The sequence below is a fragment of the Macrotis lagotis genome, chromosome 1, assembly GCF_037893015.1.
Source record: "Macrotis lagotis isolate mMagLag1 chromosome 1, bilby.v1.9.chrom.fasta, whole genome shotgun sequence".
NCBI lineage: Eukaryota > Metazoa > Chordata > Mammalia > Peramelemorphia > Peramelidae > Macrotis > Macrotis lagotis.
In genome coordinates this window covers 37,387,556-37,412,195 of record NC_133658.1, presented here as the reverse complement: position 1 = coordinate 37,412,195, position 24,640 = coordinate 37,387,556, and the positions used below count along the sequence as shown (strand labels likewise).

Genomic DNA, 24,640 nt, shown 5'->3' with positions numbered 1-24,640 from the left:
ATACATACATATATATGTATACAAATGAGGCTATACAAGTGTTGTTTATATATACATATATACTCAATTACCTGTATAACTTTGCAAGCCTTACGTAAATCTAAGCTATTACTCATTTTGTTTATATTTAAATCTGATCACATCCCTTTCTGTGCTCAAAACTTTTTACTAACTTTCAATTGCCTATTCAAAAAAAGCAAACTTTTTAGCATTGGCAATCAGAGACCTCCCTAAATTGGTATCGCCATCTTTGCATCTCATTTTATGGACAGCATCATCATTGAATTGTTATAGAATTTTTATGATGTGTTTATTAAAAGCAAAACACTGTGTTTTAAAAGACAAAAGGGAAATGGCATCTTCACATAAAGAACTGGAAGGACCTTTGTGCTAAATGTGCAATTTTGATGGTTTGGAGAAACTCAGTGTGGAAACTCCTTCCACCGATGAAGATGACTGAACAATTTGCAATGTTAAACCAAGTTGCCTGATGGATTAAGGGATTCACCTGTGGGTAAACAGCTAGTATGGGTTATCAGGACTATCAATTGCACCATGTTACCTTTCAGAAATGATCTAGACACTATCTGATTTTCATTTTACAGATGAGGAGTATAATACCCAGAGAAGATAAATGACTTGCCCAAAGTCACATGAATACAAAGTAGGAAGTCTGGTACTGGAGCCCAGGACCAGGTTTAGAGCTCTCTTCTACACTCTTAGGAGTTTTTCATTTACATGCTATCTTTCAGCCAAATTATATTATTCACCAATTCCCACTAAAGCTCCTTTCTGCCCTGCATCCAGATTTTAGTCCATGATATTCTATAAGTAATTTCCTTCCCACTTTCATTTATGTCAATAAAATTCTGTTTCTTTTTATCACTGCACAAATCACCTCTCCTCTATGCAAGACTTCATCAATCCTCACCTATCCTCATCCCCTCTTTCCCTGCTTGGAATTCACAAACTTCTTACTGTAATACATCTGATATAATTATCACTAACTGTTTTGTTGAGTTATATATGTCATATTTTTTCCTCCCTTTTGCCCTCATGTGAACTATAAGTCAAGGGTCATCTTTGATTTAATCTTTCTAATACAATGTAATTTCAATTGTGTCTAATGACTTTTAATAGGTATAAACAAGAGAGATAGAAAGCACAGCGTAATTTTCCACTCTCAAAGTAAGATTGGTAATGTAGTTGGTGAAAAAAGAATCTAACATCTTGATTATTCAGTATTTAATAAATGATGAATTTATGGCATCTCCCCATTATAACAACCCCACAGTTCACTTCTTGACATGAAATCTCTGATGAGGAATGAACTATATTCATTCCATTTATGGAGATTCTCTCCAGAAATAATCATTTAATGATCTGTGCAGTATTCCTCTGAAGAATTTTCCAAACATATTTTATTTAAAGGGTTTCTCTTCAGTACAAATTGTTTTATAGTCAGCAGGGTATGCAGATCATTTGAAAGCTATCCCACATTCATTACACTGGAAAGGTTTTTCTCCAGTATGAATTCTGTTATGTGCGTTAAGGTTTCCTTTCCGGCTGAAGGATTTCCCACATTCATTACATTTATAGGGTTTCACTCCACTATGAGTTTTCTCATGTGTATTAAGGTTTCCCTTCCACCTGAAGGCCTTTCCACACTCTTTACACTTATATGGTTTTTCTCCAGTATGAATTCTTTGATGTATATTAAGGCTTCCTTTCTGGTTGAAGGCTTTCCCACATTCATTACATTCAAATGGTTTCTCTCCAGTATGAATTATTTTATGTGTTTTAAGATGTTCCTTCCTGTTGAAAGAATTTCCACATTCATTACACTTAAAAGGTTTTTCTCCATTATGAATTCTTTGATGTTGCATATGGGATGAGGTCTTCTTCAAACCTTTTCCACATTGATTACATTCAAGATGCTTCTCCCCAGTATGAATTTTCTTATGTTCTTTAAGGTATCGACGCCATTTGAAAGATATTCCACATTCATTACACTGAAAAGGTTTTTCTCCAGTATGAATTCTGGTATGAGCAATAAGGCTCCCCTTCCTGCTGAAGACTTTGCCACATTCATCACATATATAGGGTTTCTCTCCAGTATGAATTTTCTTATGTGTATTAAGGTTTCCCATCCAGTTGAAGGCTTGCCCACATTCTTTACATTTATAGGGTTTCTCTCCAGTGTGAATTCTCTGGTGTGCATTAAGGCTTCCCTTCTGACTGAATGCTTTCCCACACTCATTGCATTCAAATGGTTTCTCTCCAGTATGAATTCTTTGATGTTGTATGAGGGATGAGCTTTTCCTGAAGCCTTTCCCACATTCATTACATTCGAAATATTTCTCTCCGGTATGGTTTGTTTGATGTTGGATTAGGTATTGATTATTCCGAAAGGCTTTTCCATATTCATTACATTCATATGGTTTCTCTCCAGTATGAATGATCTTGTGTATTTTAAGGTTTCCCTTTCGACTAAAGGCTTTCCCACATTCTTTACATTTATAGGGCTTCTCTGCAGAATGAATTCTTTGGTTTGCAGTAAGGCATGAGTTAATGTTGGAGGCTTTGCCACATTCATTACATTTACATGCTTTCCCTTGAGTATGTATTCTATGGTAATAAATAAGGTTTGAGTGGTAGCTGAAGGGCTTTCTGCATTTATTATACTTAGACATTTTCTTGCCCCAGGATATTCTGTTATGCTTAATTAGGTCTGAAAACTGTTTAAAGTTCTTCCCAAGTGTATCATATTTATACGGACATTTTCCTATAGAAACTCTCTGTTGTATATCAAAAACTGACCCTAGACTGAGCTTTTTCCACAAAGTACTACCTTCATGAACACTTGGTTCATTAGAAGTTTTTCTAGGAATGATTGCTGCCTGCCTGGAATGTCTCTTTTGGTTGCCTTTCTGCCTCTCTAATCTACTATCATAATTCCAAGTTTCTGCCAATTTAGAATCGTAGGGACCACTCTTTGTAAGTCTCATGCTTGATGACTTTCCTATAGAAATACACTGCTTTAGAGCTGATTCAGTGGTTTCACATCTTGTCTTCTGACCAAAGGAACCTGAAAGAAACAAAGATGTGTCAACATCCTTTGCCTACTGTGCTATTTAAAAAAGGAAGTGATTTATTATGAGTTCTAGATTTTGTCTCTTCATTCAAGGGGAATCTGATTCAAGGGACTGATCTGGAATAGATTTAAGTCCTTAGTGAGATTAGACTACCCAGCCACCTAACTGCCAAAATTTTCAAAATTGGGAAATAGGTTAATTATGGAAAATACAGTTAAATCTGAAGTCAGTTTCTGACAAAATTTCAGAACTTCTCATCAATCAGATCTTGTATACCTTGGGGGGAAAAAGTATGAATTCATAATATTCAGGATAAATTTTCTTAAAAATAAGTTTTACTTGATACTTTTTGTTTTGAACAATACTGACATTTCAGAAAATGCACCTTCCCTCAAACCCCTTCCCAAGCACCACACACAAATTGAATTCTCGTTCATAACAAAGGAAAACAGTGAAGCAAAACCAGCTGACACAGTGACTGAATCTGAAAATGTATGCAACATTTTGTCCTTGTCTTCTTATGAAGGGTAGAGAGATAGCATTCCTAATCTATTCTCTGACACCCAAGATTGCTCATTACAATTAACTGTGAGCCTGGCTACCTTGTAGTTCTTTTTTCATTTACATTATTACATATTGTGTACATATTTTTCCTGGTTCTGTTTACTTCATTGTATGTCAGTTTATATGTGTCTTACCATATTTCTTTGAATTCATACTCTATGTCATTTCTTACAGTATAAAGATAATATTCTCTGTACTCATAGAACACAGCTTTTTCTACTGTTCCCAATTGAAGTGCACCCATATTTAGTTTTTTGGTAAAGTATCAGAAAATGTAATGCTATGGATCTTTTAAAATATAGTCTTTTTTTATTTGACTTCCATGGGATCTCAGGATCAATTTTATAGGAAGAGATGATGCAAAACCAAGTTCATTTCTTCTTAGCTGGTGAATAGGAGAAATGAAAATTAAAGCAAGAAAAAAAATATTGCTATGGAAGGGACTGAAGGAAAACAGGCATATTAATTATAGCTCATGGAGTTGTAAAAAGGTCAAACCTCTAGTGAGCAATTTGGAATAGAGTCCTTAAAGTGATTAAATTGTGCATTTCCTCTGTGTCAATAACATTTCTCATAGAACTATATGTCAAAGGCAAGAGAGAGAGAAGAAAAGGACCTAAAAGTACCACAAAAGTTCTTTTTGTAGTGGCAATAAAGTAGTAGCTATTGGGGAATAGCCAACAAATCACTACAAATGTAATGGAGTACCATTGTTCTGTAGCATATGTTGAAGAGGACGGCTTCAGGGAAACCCAAGAAGGCTTGTATGAGTTGATGCAAAGTTAAGAGTAAAAAAGAACCAAGAGAGCAATCTATACTATAATATCCATGTAAAGTGAACAATTTTTGAAAGACATTAGGAATTTTGATCAATACAATTATCAGCCAGGATTCCAGAACAGTAATGAAAAATAGCACTTGGTTTTTATTATTTGTTGTTTGTTGTTGTTGTTTAGTTTTTGCAAGGCTGCAAGGCAGTGGGGTTAGATGGCTTGCCCAAAACCACATAGCCTGGTCATTATTAAGTGTCTCAGGCCAGATTTGAATTGACTCCAGGGCTGGTGCTCTATTCACTGCACCACCTAGCTGCCCCAAGCACTTGTTTTCTGATAAACTAGTGATAGACTTGGTGCAGAATGAAACCTATTTTTTGGACATGAGCAATATGGGAATTTGTTTTGCTCATCTATGCACATTTCTTTGAAGGTTTTTGTTTTTGTATATTTTTTTAAGTTTGCCCAAGGTCACACAACTAGTAAGTATTGTCTGAGGTTGGATTTGAACTCAGGTCCTCCTGACTCTAGGCCTAGTGCTCTGTCTACCGTGCCACCTAGATGCCCTGTTTTTGTTTTTTCAATGGGGGGAAGGATTGGAGGTGGAAGGGAGAGAAAATAAGATTATGGCTAATTGAAAAAATAATTTAAAAATTAAAAAAAAGACCTGTCTTTTTACTGAGCCACTTATTAAAATCTCTCAACATCAATTGGTGAACTTTAATGAATAAATACAGATTGTCAATCAGTGGAGACCAGTGAATCTGCAGCCAGTTGAATAGCCCCATTTATTATTATTCGTTAATTTTTTAAACGAATTAATCAAAAGTCCTGACTAAGGGAATTTGATGATTTAGATTAAGCTCTCTAATTTGGTTTCTTAGACATCTGTAGCTGGACCTGTTCTATCCAGTATTTTTATCAATATTGTTAATGAAATCCACAAGACTTAACATTTCTGCTGCTGTTATAAATGTGGGATATTTATTCTATAGTAATAATTATTTGTTGAAAGGCAGCCCAGAAGGCCAGTCTCAGATTTAGGAAGATCTGAGTTCAAGTCCTACTGACTGTGTTATCCCAGACAAGTTAATTAACCTTTCAGTGTCCCAGGCAATTCTCTGAAACCATAAATTACAGAGAAGTTGCTCATTTGGACTGATAGAAGACAACTTCATCAGGGGATTCCCTTGACTGGTTAAATGGCAAATCCACAGCAAAAGGAATATCATTAATATTATTTGTAATACAATTGGGAATGCTTAGTTTTTGTAAGCTGTAATGTTTGCAAAGCACTTGATACATCTCACTTTACCTTAACATTAATAGTAATATCTCAATATTAATATATAAGATCTAGAAGAATGAGCTAGAACAATTTGAGTAAAATTTTACAAGAATAAAGGAAAAGTTTTGCACTTAAATTCAAAACATCAATTCTCCAGTTATAGGACTAGAGTTTGGAAGAAAGTCTTAGACCTGTGGATTTCAGCTGATCTCAAGTTATAGGACCCCAAAAATATAATTTTGGCAACACCTTGGTTGCATAGTGTACAAAGTACTTGGATGAACTGAGTTTAAATGCTGCCTCAAATACTTACTATCTGTGTGACTCTGGGCAAGTCATTTGACCTATCTCAGCCTTCAGTTCCTCATTGATAGAATGGAGATAATATCTCACAAGCTGTTGTGAGGGTTAACTGAGATTGTTTAGGGAAATCTCAAGACCCTATAATAATGCTAGCTACAATTATCATTATTATCTAAAGGTTCTGTTTAATTTAGGATACAAAAATCTGAGATTTTGACAAACTGCATGGACAGGAATATAAGCACTGGGCTCTTTGCAGAAAGTTGCTAATTGCTATTCAAAACAGTTGAAATGGCTAATTTTACCTCATGAGGAAAAACACATGCATTGATATAATGCAAGCCTCATGAGGAGCCTTCAGGAAGATGGGATCAAGAGGCAATCTGTTCTGTAGCTGCTGGAGAAAAGAACACCATGAATGAAAGAATAAGGACTCAAGATGTTATTCTGGTCATTCTGGAAAACAACAAGCATTCTGCCTTGGTTTCCCCCAGAGGATCTGCTGAGGGCCACTCGGCCAAAGTCAAGGTTAAAGGGAAGACTGCTCACCCTCCTGGAAAATAAAGAAAAGAGGAAGCAAAAGGAGCCCTTTAAGTGAATGGACAGGTGAACAAGGTGTTCTTTAAAAAGATGAAGAAAGACTTGGGAGTTTTTTTTTTCCTTAAAAGGAAAAGGAAGTGAAGATCCAAACCAAAAGATTGCAGAAGAAAAATGCACAAGGAAAGGACCAATGAACAAAGAGACCGATGAGAAGTTCTGGGCAAGAAATCAAAGCCCAGGGGCAGGGGTGACCTCTCCACCAGAGCAGCCAGAGGATGGCAAGAGGTTCAAGAGGGAGAAGCATATGGGGAGATGCAGAGCAGATGAAAAAGAGGAACTGGGCCTGTTTTTGCTTTTCTCTATAAAAAGGGATTAGCAACATCCCTAGGACAAAGTAAACAGTTAATAAGGGGTTGTTGATTGACTTCTGGATCCCAGATTAAAACAGAGTTACCACAGGTTCCTTGCAAGGGAGGATGTGGACTTAAAACAAGGCCTGGTTAGAAACTATTTACATCTTTAGATCCTGATTAAGAAAGACCGGGGTGGTGGAGCAAACACTGCCTATGGGTAACTAAACCCTAGATGCCTTTTAGGAAAGTAGCTACCATATTGTGAGAAAAAAGCAGAAGTGTTCCAAAATAATTCATAGAAGAAAAAAATCCAAACCAGAAACCAGCAATAAAATCCACGGCCTAAGAAATTTATATAGAAATATTCAAGGTAAAAGTAATAAGCAAAATGACCTGGAGATGAAGCTGTTATCACAGCTCTCACTGGGAGCTGATGGGTGGGGCCCCCATCTGGAAAATGGTTTTGGACTGAAGCAAAGGAGATAAGACCAGGGAAGAGAGGATCTTGCTACAAATGGCAGCTGATGAGATGATACAGGATCTCAATGTGCTCCAGCACACTGGGAATATTCTTCTTTTGTTATGAGATAATCATGGACTTCTCTAGAAGCAGCAGTATCAACCTATGATTCCCAGAAAAAAGATGTGGAAAGAGAGTGTGCACGCATTTGTGTGTGTGTGTGTGTGTGTGTGTGTGTGTGTGTGCAGGGGTGGCAGTATACATGTGAGAGAAGAAGACAGTAAGAAAATGTTCAGAGTGCTCAGCTTGTTAGGAAGGGGTCATGGTCATGTGAGTTGGAGCTACTCACTGACCCACCAGAGCTGGTTGGTCATAGGGGGGGGGGGGGATCCCAACCTGAGTGGCCTAGTCTAAGGGCAGGATCTCTGAAGATCTTCAAGGAAAGACTGGCTGACAATTGTCAAGCACATTATGGCAGAGCTTCCTTTCATGAAAGGCTCAGACCGGATAGCAGCTGAGGTCCCTTTCAACTATAAAAGACTTATGATTCTGTGGTCAAAATCGAACATCTCATATTTAGTTAGACAGAAGATAAACAGGATGGTTTAATGGTAAAACCAGTTAGGGAGAAGAAAGCTTGGTCTGGAGTACCCAGCTCATCACACTTGGCAGCTGAGGACCAAGGGCAAATCAAAGACTCACTGAGTCACATCCATCCAAAACATGGAGATGATGCACTCACTACCGGCCTCCCAGGCTGGAAATACCATCTTCTATGAAAGGTACAGATCTCAAAGTGGGCAAGCAGCATAATTATTACAGAGGTCAGCAGCACTATGATAATAATGATAGCAACAATGGTATTAAAATAAGATGAGAGTGGTTTAAGAAACAAAAAGAACCAGAGGAAATGGAGAAAATGTAGGTGATACTTGTGGAATTTGGTAGAGAAAAGACAGCAGCCATTTCTGTAGTCCCTCCCAAGTCCCAGCACTGTGACAGAGCTTTACAAAAGTTTTCTCATTTGACCATCCCAACCCTGGAAGTAGAAAGGCTGTTATTATTCCCATTTTGTAGTTGAAGAAACAAAGGCAAACAGAGGTTAAGTGACTTGTCCAGGGTCACACAACTAGGGAATGTCTGGGGCTGGATTTGAAGTCAGGTCTTTCTCATTCCAGGCCCAGCTCTCTATCCACGGAGTCATCTGACTGAGACAAATTAGAATACAGATAAAACAGCAAAAGGTCAATCAAATAACAAGCATCTAGGAGGCTCTAGTGCAGGGGCCTAGGACTACAAAAGACTTGCCAAAAGGAAGCAATTCATACTCTCAAAGAGCTGATATTCCACCAGGGATAAGTGAAAGTTTGCTTTTGTTTTGTTTTGTTTTGTTTTTTGTTTTTTGTTTTTGATAGGCAATGGGGTTAAGTGGCTTGCCCAGAGCCACACAGCTAGGTAATTATTAAGTGTCTGAGGTCGGATTTGAACTCAGGTTCTCCTGACTCCAGGGCGGGTGCTCTATCCATTGTGCCACCTATGGATAGAGCACCCCGTTTATGTTTAATAAAGGTCAGACTTATTGTGGCCTGAAAGTACAAGAAAAGGGACCTCTGAAAAAGCAGAGACTACAGACAGAGGAATAAGAAGTGGCAGGGGAAAAGGATGGGACCCAAAAAGAAGAGAGCCCCCTTCTGAGAGCCCCTGGCCAGCTTTTCCCAGGTAGTGAGTGCACTGTCTCCGGCTACTGCATGGTCTTTATTTACTCACCCAGGGAAGTGCTCAGTGAAACTTTGCCCTCTGCGATCCATAGTGTTTCTCTTTTCTCCATCTGGGAAATTGTGCTGGGCTTGGAAATGGGAAGACCTGCTCAGTGGAAAAGAAATGGTAATATGCTGAGGATTTAATCTTAGCTTTTTTCTTTTCTTTAGGCAAAAGAACCTATGTTGGTACAGCTAGGTAGTGCAGTGGATGGAACACTGGCCCCAGAGTCAGGAGGACCTGAGTTCAGATTTAGACTCAGACACTTAATAATTACCTAGCTGTATGACCTTGGGCAAGTCACAACCCCATTGCCTTGCAAAAACAAACAAAAAAAGAACCTACATCACATGGATCCTGAGAGTGGTATCAGGGACCTTGAATGATTGAACCATATAATATTTCTTAGAAGTATGAGTGTCAGAGTTGGTTTCATCCTGGGCTCAGAAAATTCATTAATTCTAACACAGTCCCTGTTAATGAGATGAGAACCTCTCAGAGGCTTTTGTGGGACTCTTGTGGAGCACATCCAACCTAGATAAAAGAAAGGGAGGAAATCATAGCTTCAGGGACAGCACCATAAAGCTGTAGGGAGCTTTACAGGGGAAGAGAGAGCAGAAAGACTCAAAGAATTTAGGAATTTCTCCATGTTTTCTGTATTAACAAAAATATTTCATTACAGTCAGTTAGAACTCTACAGAGAAGTTCAGACATCACACAGCCTTTAGGAAGAAAAATTGCAAACACATTCAATGGGCACATGATGATTCCTGAGAAAGAAGCCATCCTTACCAAGGGAGATGAAGTTCTCGTAGTTCTCCAGCATCACATCCCTGTACATGTCCTTCTGAGCAGGCTCCAGGAGCCCCCATTCCTCTTGGGAGAAGGTCACAGCCACATCTTGAAATGTCAATGATATCTGAAAGAACAAAACACACAGTTCCCTCAGGGACCAGACCTCCACGTAGAGAAACCCAGAACCAGCAGAACATGGAAGGAGGGGCTTTCTCAGCAGCAAAGGGTTTTTTGGGTTTTGTTTTGTTTTGTTTTTTAGGTTTTTGCAAGGCAGTGGGGTTAAGTGGCTTGTCCAAGGCCATACAGCTAGATAATTATTAAGTGTCTTAGGCTGGATTTGAACTCAGGTACTCCTGACTCCAGGGCTGGTGCTCTATCCACTGTGCCACTTAGCCACCCCAACAGCAAAGGTTTTCAATATTTCATGTCAAATATTTCCTGAGGATCCATTATTCTGATCATCATCTTAAAATATATCCTATTTTGTACAAATGATTTTACCCCTAGTAAATTCAGAAAGAAAGTACAATTATGATTGATAATTGATAAACTCTCTAGGGAATCAATGTAAGTTTATAAATATAATAATTATTCTCCAGTAGACAAAAAGCCAAAGGATATACCTGGCTCACATAAGACAACAGAGTAAAGCATTACCAGTCATCTTCAAATGGACCTGTGATTTCATCAATTCAGAATTTACTTCTCCCACAATGTACACCACAGCCCCTCCTGGCTGCCCGATCTCCAAGCTCTCCCCAAAGTCCTCCCAAGGGGGGCCCAGCCACCATGCTGATCTCTCCCACTGGCTCTGAGGGCATCAGAGTGCTCCAGCTATCCACCTGCTCTTCCTACAAATGCACATCAAGAGCACTGAAAGAGGAAGCCTGGTCCAGTCCCATAGGAGATAAAAATGGCATATCCAAATGGCAGATCTTTTATTGCCCCAGCCAAAACAACATCCAATTTATATAATAATAATAATAATAATAATAATAATAATAATAATAATAAATGTGAGGTCTAGTCATCAACTGTCGACAGAGCCAACAACCCCTGCCATGATCTCTAAGTGGGTAGTGAGAGCTACATAAATGTCCATCAATGGGAAAATGCCCTTTGATGGGTCCACAGACCCAGACTTGTGTATTTTGCAGCCAAAAAACTGCCCACTATGGACCTTAGCTCCTTAGCCTCCTGCCCTGTAATACAATCCTTCACCCTGATAGTTGTCTCACGTGTGGCTCTCACAACTTCCCAGAAGACATGTGCTCAGGGGAAGAGGGGGGCAGGACACATACCTCTTTCCTTGTCTGCACTGTCTCTTCTCCTTAGTAACAGCTGGAATTTCCTCTCTCAGATGGGCATGGGGGGCTTGCCTGGCTTCTGAGACCCTCCAGTCTTCCCAGGCCATCTGCCTGCCTCACTTTACCACTGGAAATCCCACCTCCTATGATTGTGGCCCAAGATCAGAACTTCTGGGGCTCCTGGGATCTGGTCCCCAAACCCTTTCCTTGTTCACTTGTCCCAGGGACTCTCAGATTTGTAGAATTCATCACTGGACCACAGATGGAAAGCTAGAAGGACTGCAGAGGTCCATGAATACAGACCTTTCCTTTTATAGACAAGGAAGTCAGGACTCAGAGAAATAATGTCTAGCATCACATAACTAGAAAGGGCCTGAGGCTGGATTTGAATTCTTTGTCTCCACATCCCACACTCTCCTCACTGGACTACAGTGCCCCAAAGCAGGAATTCTCTTCTTCCCACCTTAAATCTCACAAAGAATTTGAATTCTTAAGCTTTAGCATGACCCTGTCCAAGCTGGGACCCAAGATACAGATGAGAATAGGAATGAGTATCCACATTCCCTCTTGATTAGATCTGCAGCTCCTCAGGCACCTTCCTGTCAATGTAAAGATTTCCTCAAAGCTGTAAATGTTAATCCAGGCCTTAGCACAGTGTCTGGCACTGTGTCTATTGATTAGCTGATTAATTGAATGATATCTCTGACTCCCTGGGGATCCCCAGGGGCAGCCTCAATCTTAACTGAGTAGCTGAGAGTGTCCACAAAACAAAAGGATGCTGGTAGGGGAGTTACTTGAATGGTTCAACAACCAGCTCCCCCTTGGAGATCTCTGCTCTTCTCTCATTCATTCTCTTTCTCCTTCTAGGGACTCTGATAGCTCACTGCTGTCTGATCTACACCCTTGGAGCAAGGGCACAAGGTCCCATTCCTTGGACTAAGGCAAACTTATAAAAGAAACTCTGCCACCAAAACAAGACTAGCCCCAAATTGGACATGGCAAGCCTGGCAAGCATCACAGAAGGGAATGAAGGGATTGAGATGACTGAAGTTTGAGGCTACCTGAAGACCCAAAGAGGGAGGTGTAGAGGCCTGAGGAGATAGGTCTATGAGTGAAGGTCTAATACCTACTTTGTGATCCTCAGCAAAGATAATTCTTTTTATCCCTTGGCATTACTGTCCTCTAACCTTAACATAGAAAGACCAGCTTGTATACCACAAAGAACATTGGATTTGGAAGGAGGGTAGCTAAGTATGAATGTGAGCTCTATTATTATTAGTTGTGTGATCCTGGGGATGTCACTTGGTCTTGTTGGAACTCTGTTTTCTTTGAAAACTGAGCACAGGGGCGGAGCCAAGATGGTGACAAGAACGGATTGAGTCTTAGGCACTCTCTCATAAATCTTAGAAACTAAGGACTCTAACTAAATTTTTGAGACACAGAACCCACAGAGGGACCCAGTGAGGCAGTTCTCCTACTCAAGGTAACCTGGAAAAGAGCAGAAAGGCTCTGCTCCCCGGGGTCGGAGGGGCGGCCCGCCAGAGTGGAAGAACTTCAGCCTCTCAGAGGCAGCCCCAGGGTGCTGGGAGCCTATGCCCCAGGGAGCACCAGGCACAAATTGGGGGAACGGGGGACCTCTGCCAGAGCTAGCACGTGAAGCCCAGCCCTCAGGGCACACAGGGAGCATCTTGGCCACCTCAGCCCAGATCCAGGAAACAGAAGCAGGCAGAGCGAGTAAGCAGGAGCCCCCAGGGCATGAGCCCATTGAACCTAGGGAGGCAAGTAAAGAGAGAGAGACTGCAGAACTCTGTCCTCTGGCCCTGGAACAGGACTCTGGGACTCTGACCACATTCAGATCCTGATAGCAGTCTACCCCCGGCCCAGCCCCACAGCAGAGGGGGTCACATATGGTCATTCACAGACCAGGAGGAAGGACAGAGCCTCACACACTGAGATCCTTGTGAGAGTGTCCCAAAAGCTCAGGAAGCACCCCCAAACCAGGCCCAGGCTGGGAAAATGAGCAAGCATAGAAAAAAGGGGAACACCATTGAGAAATATTTTGTATATGAGCACAAGAAGGATAAAAACACTGAAGATGAAGAAGCACAAGCTCCAGCATCTAAAGACTCCAAGAAAAACAGAAATTGGGCTCAGGCTATGACAGAGCTCAAAAAAGACTTTGAAAATCAAATGAGGGAGTTAGAAGGAAAACTGGGAAAATAAATGAGAGAGATACAGGAAAAACTTGAGAATGAAGTTAGCAGCTTAGTCAAGGAAATCCAAAAAAATGCTGAAGAAAACAGCACGCTAAAAACCAGCTTAAGTCAAATGGATAAAACAGTTTAAAAAGTTATTGAGGAGAAGAATGCTTTAAAAAGCAAAATTGGCCAGATGGAAAAAGAGATAAGAAAACTCTCTGAGGAGAACAAATCCTTCAGACAAAGATTAGAATTCAGGGAGATTGATGAATTTACAAGGAATCAGGACTCAATACTTCAAAAACCAGAAAAAAAATGAAAAATTAGAAGAAAATGTGAAACATCTCATTGAAAAAACAAGTGATATAGAAAACAGACTTAGGAAAGATAATTTAAAAATTATTGGAATACCTGAAAGTCATGATCAGAAAAAGAGCCTTGACATCATTTTCAAAGAATTACTACAGGAAAATTGCCCTAGGCAAAACAGAAATGGAGAGAATCCACCAATCCCCCTGAGAAAGAGATCCCAAAAAACCAACCCCTAGGAATATTATAGCCAAGTTCCAGAACTCCCAAGTCAAAGAGAAAATATTCCAAGCAGCCAGAGGGACACAATTCAAATATCATGGAGCTGCAGTCAGGATCACACAGGACTTAGCAGTAGCTACATTAAAAGCCCGTAGGGCTTGGAATACAATGTACCAGAAGGCAAAAGAGCTTAGAATGCAACCTAGAATCAGCTACCCAGCAAAACTGAATGTCCTCTTCCAGGGAAAACGATGGACTTTCAATGAACCAGGGGAATTTCAAATGTTCCTGTTAGTATGTCCAGAACTGAACAGAAAGTTTGATCTTCAAATACAAGACTCAGGTGAAGCATAGAGATTGGAAGAGAAGGGGAAAATATGAGGGACTTAATGATAATGAACTGCATGTATTCCTGCATAGAAAAATGACACTGATAATACTCATATGAACCTTCTCAGTTAATAGAGCAGGTAGAAGGAGCTTTTATAGTTGAAGCACAGGAGAAAGCTGAATTTGAAGATAAAATATGGTGTAAAAATGGAGTCAATAGAAAAAAGTGAAATGTAATGGGGAAAAAGAAAAAGGAGAGGGGGAATAGGCCAAGATATTTCATATAATAAGATTTTTCTTTATTACAATTAGCTATTGCAATGATATGGAAGGGGGGAAGGCAAAGGGGAATGAGGGAATCTTCACTCTCATCAGAGGTGGCTAGGAGAGGAAACAGCATATATACTCAATGGGGTATAGACATCTGGAGTAAGAAGGAAGGGGGGGGGGACAGAGGGAAGGGGGGTGATGTGAGTGATGGAGGAGAGGATGGACCATGGGGGTAGAGTGGTCAGATATAACACATTTTCTTTTTTTACTTCTTGCAAGGGACTGGTATTGGAAGGCCTGTCCAGGACCATAGGGCCAGGTGGATGCTGGGCCTAAGGGGTGGTATGGGGGCTCAGGGCCTCTTAGCCCCAGGGCCAAGGATCTGTCTGCTGCACCACTCAGCTACCCTACAGCAGAGACAGAGTGAAAGGAGAGAGAAAATATAGTACGTGGTAGTGGAGAAATATGAAAGCAGGGAGTTGCGATCAGCAATGGCAACGGTGGAAAAATATGGAAGTAACTTTTGTGATGGACTTATAAAGAATGTGATCCACCCGCGACAGAGTTGTTGGTTTTGGAACAAAGACTCAAGCATATGTTTTATTATTATTATTTGGGGGGGGTGCAGGGCAAATGGGGTTGAGTGGCCTGCCTGGGGCCGCATAGCAGGGTGATTGTTGGGTGTCTGAGGCTGGATTTGGACCCAGGTGCTCCTGGCTCAAGGGCCAATGCTCTGTCTGCCACCCAGCCACCCCTACTATTATTACTATTTTATTTTATTTTGGGTCTTTTTTTTTCTTTTTTTGGTTTTTTGCAGAGCAGTGGGGTTGGGGTGGCTTGCATGTCACACAGCTGGGTGATTGTTGGGTGTATGGAGCCGGATGTGGGCTCAGGTGCTCATGGCTCCAGGGCTGGTGCCCCGTACATTGTGCCACTTGGCCACACCTACAATTATTACTATTATTTTTTTAATTTTAATTTTTTACTCTTAAACAAGAATATTTTATTAATGTATAAAAACATTATTTGTACAAAATGAGAATATTAAATAAAAAATGAATGTTAAAAAAAGAAAACGGCACATTAGAACAGATAACTCAAAAATAGCTTCTAAACCTAGTTCTATAGTCTCATTCATAAAAAGAGACAGACTGAGGTTTAGGTTGACTAAAATGAAAAGAGTAAAAAAAGAAAATGAAGGAAAAAGCTAAGAGATGCATCCAACTTTGAGAAATAAGATGAAATCTCAGGAAAATCAGTAAATCCTATAACTCACCTGGGATCTAGCCATCAGGAACCTGGAAGCCATTCCTTCTTCCTCTGTAATTCTACTTCCTTGGAGAAGGGCAAAGTCTAGAGAAGACAGAACTGGGGGAATAGAAAGAAGTTACAAAAGGGAGCAACCTTGCCTCACTATTACTGGTCATGAATATCAAGGAAGTTTGAGTCATGTATTGGCGTCATTTTGGAGATTATTTAACAGGATGGAGATCTGATTTGTCTCAGAGGTGAATTAAAAAATAGTTCAATGGCTACAATCACAGGGTTTTCAGCTCTCTATTAGTCACAGAATGGAAAAAGATGTCTTATATATAACATTCATGCACATATAATACATGTTGACACATGTATATATATATGTATGTATATATATGTATGTGTATATATATGTATATATATATACATATATATATACACACACACACATCCACACATATATTTGGGTCTTTTCTTGGTTCTTAAAAAAGGCGAATAGATTCTTGCCATATTCTTTTCTTGTTCTATTAAACTTCCAAGCAGTATTGAAGAACGGAGAGTTACTTGTGATGAGCTCATTAGGTATAATTTATTTCTGAAGCTTCTTTTCAATACAGATTTTCTACAATCAGATTGAAAGTATTCCATAAATGTTAGCTATTATTAAGGGAAGCACACTACACACAATGAGTGAGAGAGGGGAGTTCTCTGTGTTGATCAAATCATTATTGTAGTATCCAGTTCCATTCCAAAAACCATATTTTAGGAAAGACATAAATAAAGTTTACTCATGAGGATGATGATGAGAGACCATGATTAAGGTAGTCACAGTGGAGAAGATGGGATTCCTGACCAGGTGTACATTCCATAAAACTGACTCTGAGGTCCCTTCAAACTCTGAGATTCTCAGAGCCTCAAATTGATGCCATATGAGGACCAGCTCAGGGAATGAGGGGTATTTAAGCTGAAAGAGAGAAGACTTGGGGCATAAAAGACAAGTAAGACTAATTCTGCTTGCTTGCAAGGCAGGCACAGAATGATGAGTGAACCTTGTTTCTGAGAGCACAGGCTTACAGATTTAGAAGGGATCTTGGAGGCTATTGACTCCCTCCAATTTGTCAATGAAGAAACAGGCTCAGATAGGCAAATGACCTGTTCCAAGTCATACAGGGAGGGAGTGTCAGAAGTGGGATGAGGGGCCTTTCTGTCCATATGAAGGCTGGACAAGAAAACCTCGCTGAAATTCAATGATATGTCCAAGTCACATCATCTTGTTTTTGACAGAGCTATTAGACATAATATGGAGGTCAAGGTTTACTTATATTACAGAAAAAACTGGAAAAAAATCTCTCAAGGACAAAAGTAAATCTAGGGAAATCTACTCTGCCCCTGTGGCTCCTTTCCTGGATTGGTTGATTCCTCCCAGAATCTCCTTTTGAAGGAAAATTTCCAGGCCAGCCATATTTTCTTTCCTTCCCCCAATATAGTTTCAAGTCTCTGGACTTTATTATTCTCTCTGCTCTCTTCCCATTTTTTAAAGTTCCTTTTTTTTTTTTTGCAAGGCAAATGGGGTTAAGTGGCTTGCCCAAGGCCACACAGCTAGGCAATTATTAAGTGTCTGAGACCGGATTTGAACCCAGGTACTCCTGACTCCAAGGCCGGTGCTTTATCCACTGTGCCACCTAGCTGCCCCTAAAGTTCCCTTTTATGTGTTGTTCTCACCCACTAGATTGTAAACTCCTTGAAGGACTCTATCTTTCTGCTTGTACTCCCTCTGATTAGCCCATGTATGGCACATAGCTATTGTTTAATAAAGGTCTATTGATTTATGGACAAAATGGAACCTGTTGGCTATCAGTAGTATGTCGGTTGGGTAGAGTTATAGGGTAGCTTCAGAACTGACTGAACATAGGTCCCGATGTCTAGGGATCAAGGGCAACCAAGAAAGAGCTCCCTAATGGAATTCCTCAGCCTAGTTTCATTGAACATTTTTATTAATTATTCAAGTGATACTCTTATTAAATGTGTAAATGATAGAAAGCTACAAGGATCATTAAGAATGTTATGTGTGAGAATTAGCATCAAGCTTGAACACAAGATCACATCTAGTGAGATGAAATTAGAGAAAAATGGAAGGTTCAATACCTAGATACACCCAGTGTCCAGCATGTGGTATGTTCTTAATGTATCCTTATGGAATGATTGTTTTTAAAAAATCAACTACACACATTGAAGGAGAACAGACTATGGGGAAAAGAGAGGGAGCTTTAGCAAAGTATTATCTAAAAATTTTTGAACCCAGTACACAAACAAGATGTCACATCCATGTCTATATTTTGAAGAATCAAAGTTTCTGTCTCATTTTTTATTATTTTCTCAGGAAAATCCTTCTGACAAACTGCAACCTCACCTAGAGTAAAATAAGAGGAAAAGAATCATTTTCACACCATAAGCTGGGATCCATTACAGCTTTTGAGAATTGAAAAAGATCTCAGTAGCCATCTTAGCCAACCCATGCCCATGCATGATCATTACAAACCTGATTGTCTGCTCAAAAGCTGTCAAGGAAGGAGATCCCACCAACCCTACTAGCAGCCCATTCCCCTTCTGGAGAGCTCTAATGGTCAGGAAGTGTAAATCTATCTGCATCTTCAACCTGGTTTTTTACTCTAGGGAAAAATCGAATTGTTTTTCCATGACAGTCCTTGAGACAGCATATACTCTCCGAGTCTTCTCTTCTTCAGTTCTTTCAACTGTTCCTCAAAGGAAATTAATTCAAGGCCCATTTGCCAACTATTTGCCCTCATAAAGATACTCTCCCACTTACCAACTTCCTTCTTAAACAAGGAAAGCCAAAACTGAAAACGGTACTCTAGATGGAACATGGCTAAGGTAGACTCTCACATTCTGCTTCCCAGAATGTCTTTCAAGGTAGCCCAAGCTCCTGTTCACTCTTTTGAGAGCAGCATCACACTAATTACTCATTGTGAATTTGCAATCCAAAACCCTATACAGTTTTCAGGAAAATTGCTAGCCAGGCCTCTGCCATCTTGTACTGGTGAGATTGATTTATTTAACCCAAGCACAAGATTTTGCATTTACCTTTATTGACTTTAATCTTCTTAGATTCAGTCCAATTATCCAATCTCTTGAGATCTTTTTGGTTCCTGACTCTATCCTCCAGGATGCCAGCTCTCTCTTCCAGCTTCATGTGTCCTATAAATTTGAGGAACATGGTACCTATGTCTTTGTCAAAGCCTCTGATAAAAACATTTAACAACACAGGGCCAAGCATGGATAGATCCATGGGATGAACTCCCCTGAAGACCTCAACTATAAATGACAACTCCTTGAGTCTCACTTCCAACCACTGCAGAATCCTTCTGATGGAATCATTATTTAGTGAGCATCTTTCCATCCTTTGCACAAGAATGACTTTATCAAATGTTTAACTAAAATCTTGGGAAAATAGATCCGAGGGTTCTCCCTCATCTACTAGTTTAGTAACCCTATCAAAAAAAGGAAATAAGGCTAGAGGGGCATAGCTGCTCTTGATGAAGCCTCCTCACCTATATAGTATAGTCTCTGTTCTCTTCACATTTTAGAAAATTGGGACCAATTCTCCACTCCTGAGGTACCTCTCTGATTTATAAGGTTCGTATGTTTGGAGGAGGGGGAAGAAGGAGATAAGTGCTGAGCTGGCTCTTCTTTCTGTACTACTTCCTTGCATACCCTCTCCTCAGAAATGCCCTTTTCCCCCTTCTTTCTTCCACGCTGATCAGTTATATTTCTCACCTCTCTCCTAAAGCATTAGGCCCAGGTCCTCCATAGTTAGAACCTCCTCGATGAGTTTTCCCAAGTTGGGTCACCTCAGCCAGAGTGGCCAAACTACTGCAGCATCAGCAGCCCCTCCTCATCCGTCTCTGGAGAAAGGTCTCAGGATATCTATGTTTCCTCCCAGGATGGACTCTGGCATCCTCAAGTTTGTCCTCCAACACCTTTACCTTCCTACAAAGCGGGGGCTCCAGGGCTCCAGACTGGGCATCTGTAGACTCCATCAAGGGCTGCTGGGACCAGAGACAAGGAAGAATTACCAGGAGGGAGACACCAGACATCCTAACTCCAGTCTATACATATATATACATATATATATGTATAGACTGGAGTTAGGATATATATATATATATATATATATATATATATATGTATGTATATGTTTAGACTCCATGATTTTAGAAATAAGCATGCAGTTCATCTCACTGGACAAATATTTAATGAAATTACCAATCTTGGGCAAGAAAGGGAGGTAATAGAAACATTTTTTTTTACTCTTAATAAGGAAGTGGGTGAGAGAGAAGAAAGATCTCATGAATAGGTGATGGGTGTACAGTTGGACTGGTTAACCAGGCTTAACCAAGATAATTAAGTAGCAAAGTGAGAGTGTGGTGGAAACAGCATAACTGAGGAGGAGGAGAGCATAGAGATGGAAGACTGGGAGGCTGTGTTCACTTAGAAGGTTCTAGGAAGTTCTGGATCATGGCAGTGATGGTGATGATGAGACCTCCTCCGTGTGGATGGGTGGAGACAAACTACAGAGCCCAGGAGTTGGGGAAGCAGATGAAGTTGGAGGGAAGGGTATGAAGGGACAGCAACAGCTATATTGATACCTAGAAATAAAAAGGCAGAGATTGGGGTATCATGCCACCATCATCCAGACAGGGCTACATAGACAGAGGTGACTCTAAAGGGAAAAAAGGACCAGTGATGGAGGCAGAGGAAGCATCCAGGAGTGGTAAGGAGGATGAAGGATTGTTCTAACTCCTCTTTCTGGGACAGAGTATTATGACAGAGGAGAAAGGGGAGTCCTAATGGAGGGGATGACTTTCTGTGTGCAAAGAGGGGGCAGAGGAGGGTCATGACAGAGTAGAGGTTTCAGAAGACATCATAGGGGAGAAAGGAGAGGAGGGCTAAAGCAGCATCAGGAATTAGGAGGTAGGTGAGCAAGGTGGGCAGCTGGTGACTGAGTCCTAGAGATGAGGAGAGGAAGGATGGATAGTGTGATGAGCCAAGAAAAGGGATGAAGTACCATGTGACATACTCACTGGTCCAATGGGATGATAGAGGACAGTGCAAATCTTCAGGGGAAACAGAAGATGCATTTATAGCATTTACTCATGCCCGGTGGCTAGAGTGCCAGGCTTGGCATTAGGAAGGCTCATCTTCACAAGATCACGTCTGACCTCCCATACTTAAGGCTGTGTAAGGTTCTGTGACCTGTTAGTCCCTTCACCCTGAGTGCCTCAGTTACCCCATCTATATAATAGGCTGGAGAAGGAAAATATAAACCTCTGCGGTACCCCTGCCTAGAAAGCCCCGGAGGGCTCGGGAAAGTCAAGCAAGGAAGGAATCGTGTGCTGAGTGCTTTTTACAGAGGATCCTCCGGACACCCCAGAGTGGTGGGTGCTCTCGGCGTCCTCCTTTGGCAGGTGAGACCGCCCTGAGGATGCTGCCCCCGCGCACCTGGCCGCACCGCCCTGAGGATGCCCCCTGCGCACCTGGCCGCACCTGCCCGGGGGGTGCCACTGCCCCGCACCTGGCCGCCCCGCCCCGGGGATGCCCCGCGCACCTGGCCGCACCGCCCCGGTGATGCCACTGCCCCGCACCTGGCCGCACTGCCCCGGGGATGCCCCGCGCACCTGGCCGCACCGCCTCGGGGATGCCCCGCGCACCTGGCCGCACCGCCCTGAGGATGCCCTGCCTGCGCACCTGGCCGCACCTGCCCGGGGGATGCCACTGCCCCGCACCTGGCCGAAACCGCCCTGAGGATGCCCCGCGCACCTGGCCGCACCGCCCCGGGGATGCCCCGCACCTGGCCGCCCCGCCCCGGGGATGCCACTGCCCCGCACCTGGCCGCCCCGCCCCGCCCCGGGGACCCTCCGAGGGACCTTGTCGGGGGCGGAGATCAATGATGGGAGTGTAAGATCAGTGATCAGTCTATCGATCTCTTCGATCTCTTCGGGTGGGCTGGATCAGAAAGGACCCGGGGCGTGACCGTCACCCGGCCGGGGCGGGGCAGAGGCGGGCCCCCGAAGTCCCGGCGGGAAGGGGCAGCCGAGCAGAATTCGAACCCTCCGCCCGGCCACCGGCTCCGGCCCCGCCCCGCCCCCTCGGAACACAGCCCCGGCGCCACCCCGCCCTCCTCGCCCCCGGGGCCGCACCCACGCGCGCACCCACGCGCGCACCCCTAGACACTCCCTCACCCACCTGCTCGCCCTTCCGAGTCCGGCTCCCTCCGAGTTGTTCTGAAAACAAAGGGATGAAAGTAAGAGCCACGGGGAACTGCGCCTGCGCAGGGAGAGTGCGGAACTACGACTCCCAGAACCCCCGGCGGCGGGCAGCTCAGCGCGAGGCCGCGCGTGCGCCGTCGCGGCCGGTTCCGGAACAGGAGGCTCGGCCGCCGGGAGGCCGCGTCCTGGCCGAGCTTGGCAGACGGGCACGGCGAGCGGGCGCCGGCCGAGGTCTCCGGCCTTGTCTTAACGAGTGGCCGCGGCCTAGGCCAGGCAGCCCCGCGGGAGCTGACCCCCGGCCGAGGGGCCCCTCGGCTCCGTCGGCCTTCTGTTCTTCATGAGTTTTGTTACCTTTGACGACCGGGAGCGTCTCCGGTTGCCAAGGACGGAAAGGCGCGTGGTGGGACTGCGGCAGCGCCCGCGGCCCGGGCCGGGTGTGCCCCCGGGAGGGCCGGGCGAGGGCAGTGCGGGCAGGCGCGGGCCGCGGGCTCCAGGGGCCCCGGGGAGCACGTGGCCGGCCCGGAGGGCCTGGGGGAGGGGCGCTGGGGGCACGTGGCCGGCCGGGGGGGGCCTGGGGAGGGGCGCGGGGGGCACGTGGCCGGCCGGGGGGGGCCTGGGGAGGGGCGCGGGGGGCACGTGGCCGGGGGGGGCGGTGTTGGGGGTCCGGAGAGCACCGGAGGGCAGCGGGGAGAAGGATCGGATTTATCGTCCTGGAAAATCACTTCAGGTGAGCAGAGATGAGGCAACGGGCGTGACCAGGGAGAATAATCTCGAAAAACCGGATCCTGGCCAAGGCCGAATGATAAACCTGCGAGTCCAGGAGCCCAGGAGCACCTGCTGGCAGAGGGGCCGACTCAGAGTGCAGCTCGCTCCGAGGACCATTTAGTTCCTGTTGAGAAATTTTAGCGCTTTCCTCTCAGTTGTGGAATAGATGCATAGATGGTGTAAAAAATCAAAAATAAAACTTAGTGCTTGGACACGTACTTATTATTTGAGAAATTCAGTGTTCATGGCTGTGTAGGATGGATTTGGATTGAGTTATAACAGTCCAGGCCAGAGGTGTTGAGCTGCTGGTGTGGTAGCTATTTAAGTGGGGAAAAGGAGAGTGCCCCAGAACAAAATGACAGTATTGCAAATGCTTGCATACGTAGGGCAGTCAAGGGAGGGAGAGAAGGTGAAACTATAGTTGCCTCAAAGGAGACAAAACAGTAACATAGCTTTAACAATGTTGCTTTATTTTTTGTGTAAATTTTTTTATGTTTATTGATGCTTTCCTTTTTTTCTTTTCTGTCTTTGCTCACCAACCCTCTGCCCCTACAGTCTCTCATTAGAGCACACAATTGTGATCTCCCAGAACCTCTGCCAACCTCCACTTCCCATCAAGCCCCATTCCTTTGGACCGCATTGGGCCCCGTTGTTGGGCACTTTTCATCCCCTCTGCACTCTTCTGCTTCCTCTTCTGTGTTCACTTTCCCATTAGGTTATAAACTCCTTGAGGACAAGGACATTCTTTTTTTTGTTGTTTTGTCTCCCCAATCTGGCAGGAGGCAGACATTTAATAAATATATATTGACATTAACCCCCTCAATTCCTCCCTTATTGTACTTAGAAGTATAGTCAAATAAAACAAATCAACAATCCATCACCTCTCTGTGGTGTATTTTATTTTGTTTGTTTGGTTTTTTTAGGTTTTGCAAGGCAAATGGGGTTAAGTGGCTTGCCCAAGGCCACACAGCTAGGTAATTATTAAGTGTCTGAGGCCAGATTTGAAACCAGGTACTCCTGACTCCAAGGCCAGTGCTCTATCCACTGCACCATCTAGCCGCCCCCTGGTGTATCTTATGATGGGCTACTGTTGATAGTCTGCTTTTTAAAAGCATCTTCCATGTGATTTCTGCTTCTAGTTTGACTTGCTTGCTCTTGCATCTCACTTAGAAGAATGGGAATTAATGACTCAAGTATCCCACTCAAAGTATGTCAGCAGATACTTGCCTTGAAATATTTGTACAGGGCAGACAATCTGGACAGTTTGTCCAAGACAATTCCAAAACATTCATCACTGAAAATGCTATTGCCATGCAGAGGAAAAACTGATGGAATCTGAATGCGAATCAAAGAAAACCATTTTCACTTTTTTTGGAGGGTTTTTCCCCCATGATTTTTTTAAACTTTTGTTCCATTTCTTCTTTTACAACATGACTAACATGGAAATGTTTCATATAATTGCAAATATATAATTTATATGAAATTACTTGCTATCTTGAGGAGAGAGGAGAAGGGAGGGAGAAAAATTTGAAACTCAAAATCTTTCAAAAAGGAATACTGGAAAGTACCTTCACATGTAATCACATTTTAATGACATCATTGCAGTCTTTGACACTGTGGATCTCTTAATACTCCTTGATATTTTCTTCTCTCTAGGTTTCCAGACACCACTCCCTCCTGGTTTTAATTTTCCCTATCTGTTGCTTCTCTCTATCCCTTGCTGGATTTCATGCTTTCTAAAGATAGAACCCTCAGAGTCCTTTATA

At 42.7% G+C, this 24,640-nt stretch overlaps 1 protein-coding gene and 1 long non-coding RNA gene across 5 annotated transcripts; one reads left to right on the top strand and one right to left on the bottom strand.

The window, feature by feature from the left end:
* Nucleotides 1–229: 229 nt before the first annotated feature.
* On the bottom strand, nucleotides 230–22,594 carry LOC141495879 (uncharacterized). Of its 4 annotated transcripts, none has more exons than XM_074197730.1 (8): nucleotides 22,461–22,592; nucleotides 22,087–22,124; nucleotides 19,618–19,889; nucleotides 18,925–19,038; nucleotides 15,842–15,933; nucleotides 9,927–10,053; nucleotides 9,144–9,239; nucleotides 233–3,088 (listed from the first exon to the last, which is right to left on the bottom strand). In XM_074197730.1, the coding sequence occupies exons 4-8, from the start codon at nucleotides 19,031–19,033 to the stop codon at nucleotides 1,479–1,481; spliced, it is 2,034 nt and encodes a 677-aa protein (XP_074053831.1). In that variant the 5' UTR covers nucleotides 19,034–19,038; nucleotides 19,618–19,889; nucleotides 22,087–22,124; nucleotides 22,461–22,592; the 3' UTR covers nucleotides 233–1,478. The 4 variants fall into 4 exon arrangements, with proteins under 4 accessions (XP_074053856.1, XP_074053847.1, XP_074053831.1 ...); XM_074197737.1 differs by having other exon boundaries at nucleotides 19,618–19,886; XM_074197755.1 differs by lacking the exon at nucleotides 18,925–19,038 and having other exon boundaries at nucleotides 230–3,088; nucleotides 22,461–22,594.
* Nucleotides 22,169–23,749, top strand: LOC141495903 (uncharacterized). The gene is made up of 2 exons (XR_012470890.1): nucleotides 22,169–22,502; nucleotides 22,837–23,749. It is a non-coding gene; the product is annotated as an uncharacterized LOC141495903 (long non-coding RNA).
* The last annotated feature ends 891 nt before the right edge of the window (nucleotides 23,750–24,640 follow it).

Bases quoted from the DNA above. Each gene is read 5' to 3' on its own strand.
- LOC141495879 (XM_074197730.1), bottom strand. From the start codon at position 19,033: ATGAAGCTGGAAGAGAGAGCTGGCATCCTGGAGGATAGAGTCAGGAAC. The intron at 15,934-18,924 runs GTAAATGCAAAA...CTATTCCCCCAG, and splicing joins GAAGATTAAAGTCAATAAAG to TTCTGTCTTCTCTAGACTTT. The intron at 3,089-9,143 runs GTGAGTAAATAA...TGTTTCTTTCAG, and splicing joins TTCACTGAGCACTTCCCTGG to GTTCCTTTGGTCAGAAGACA.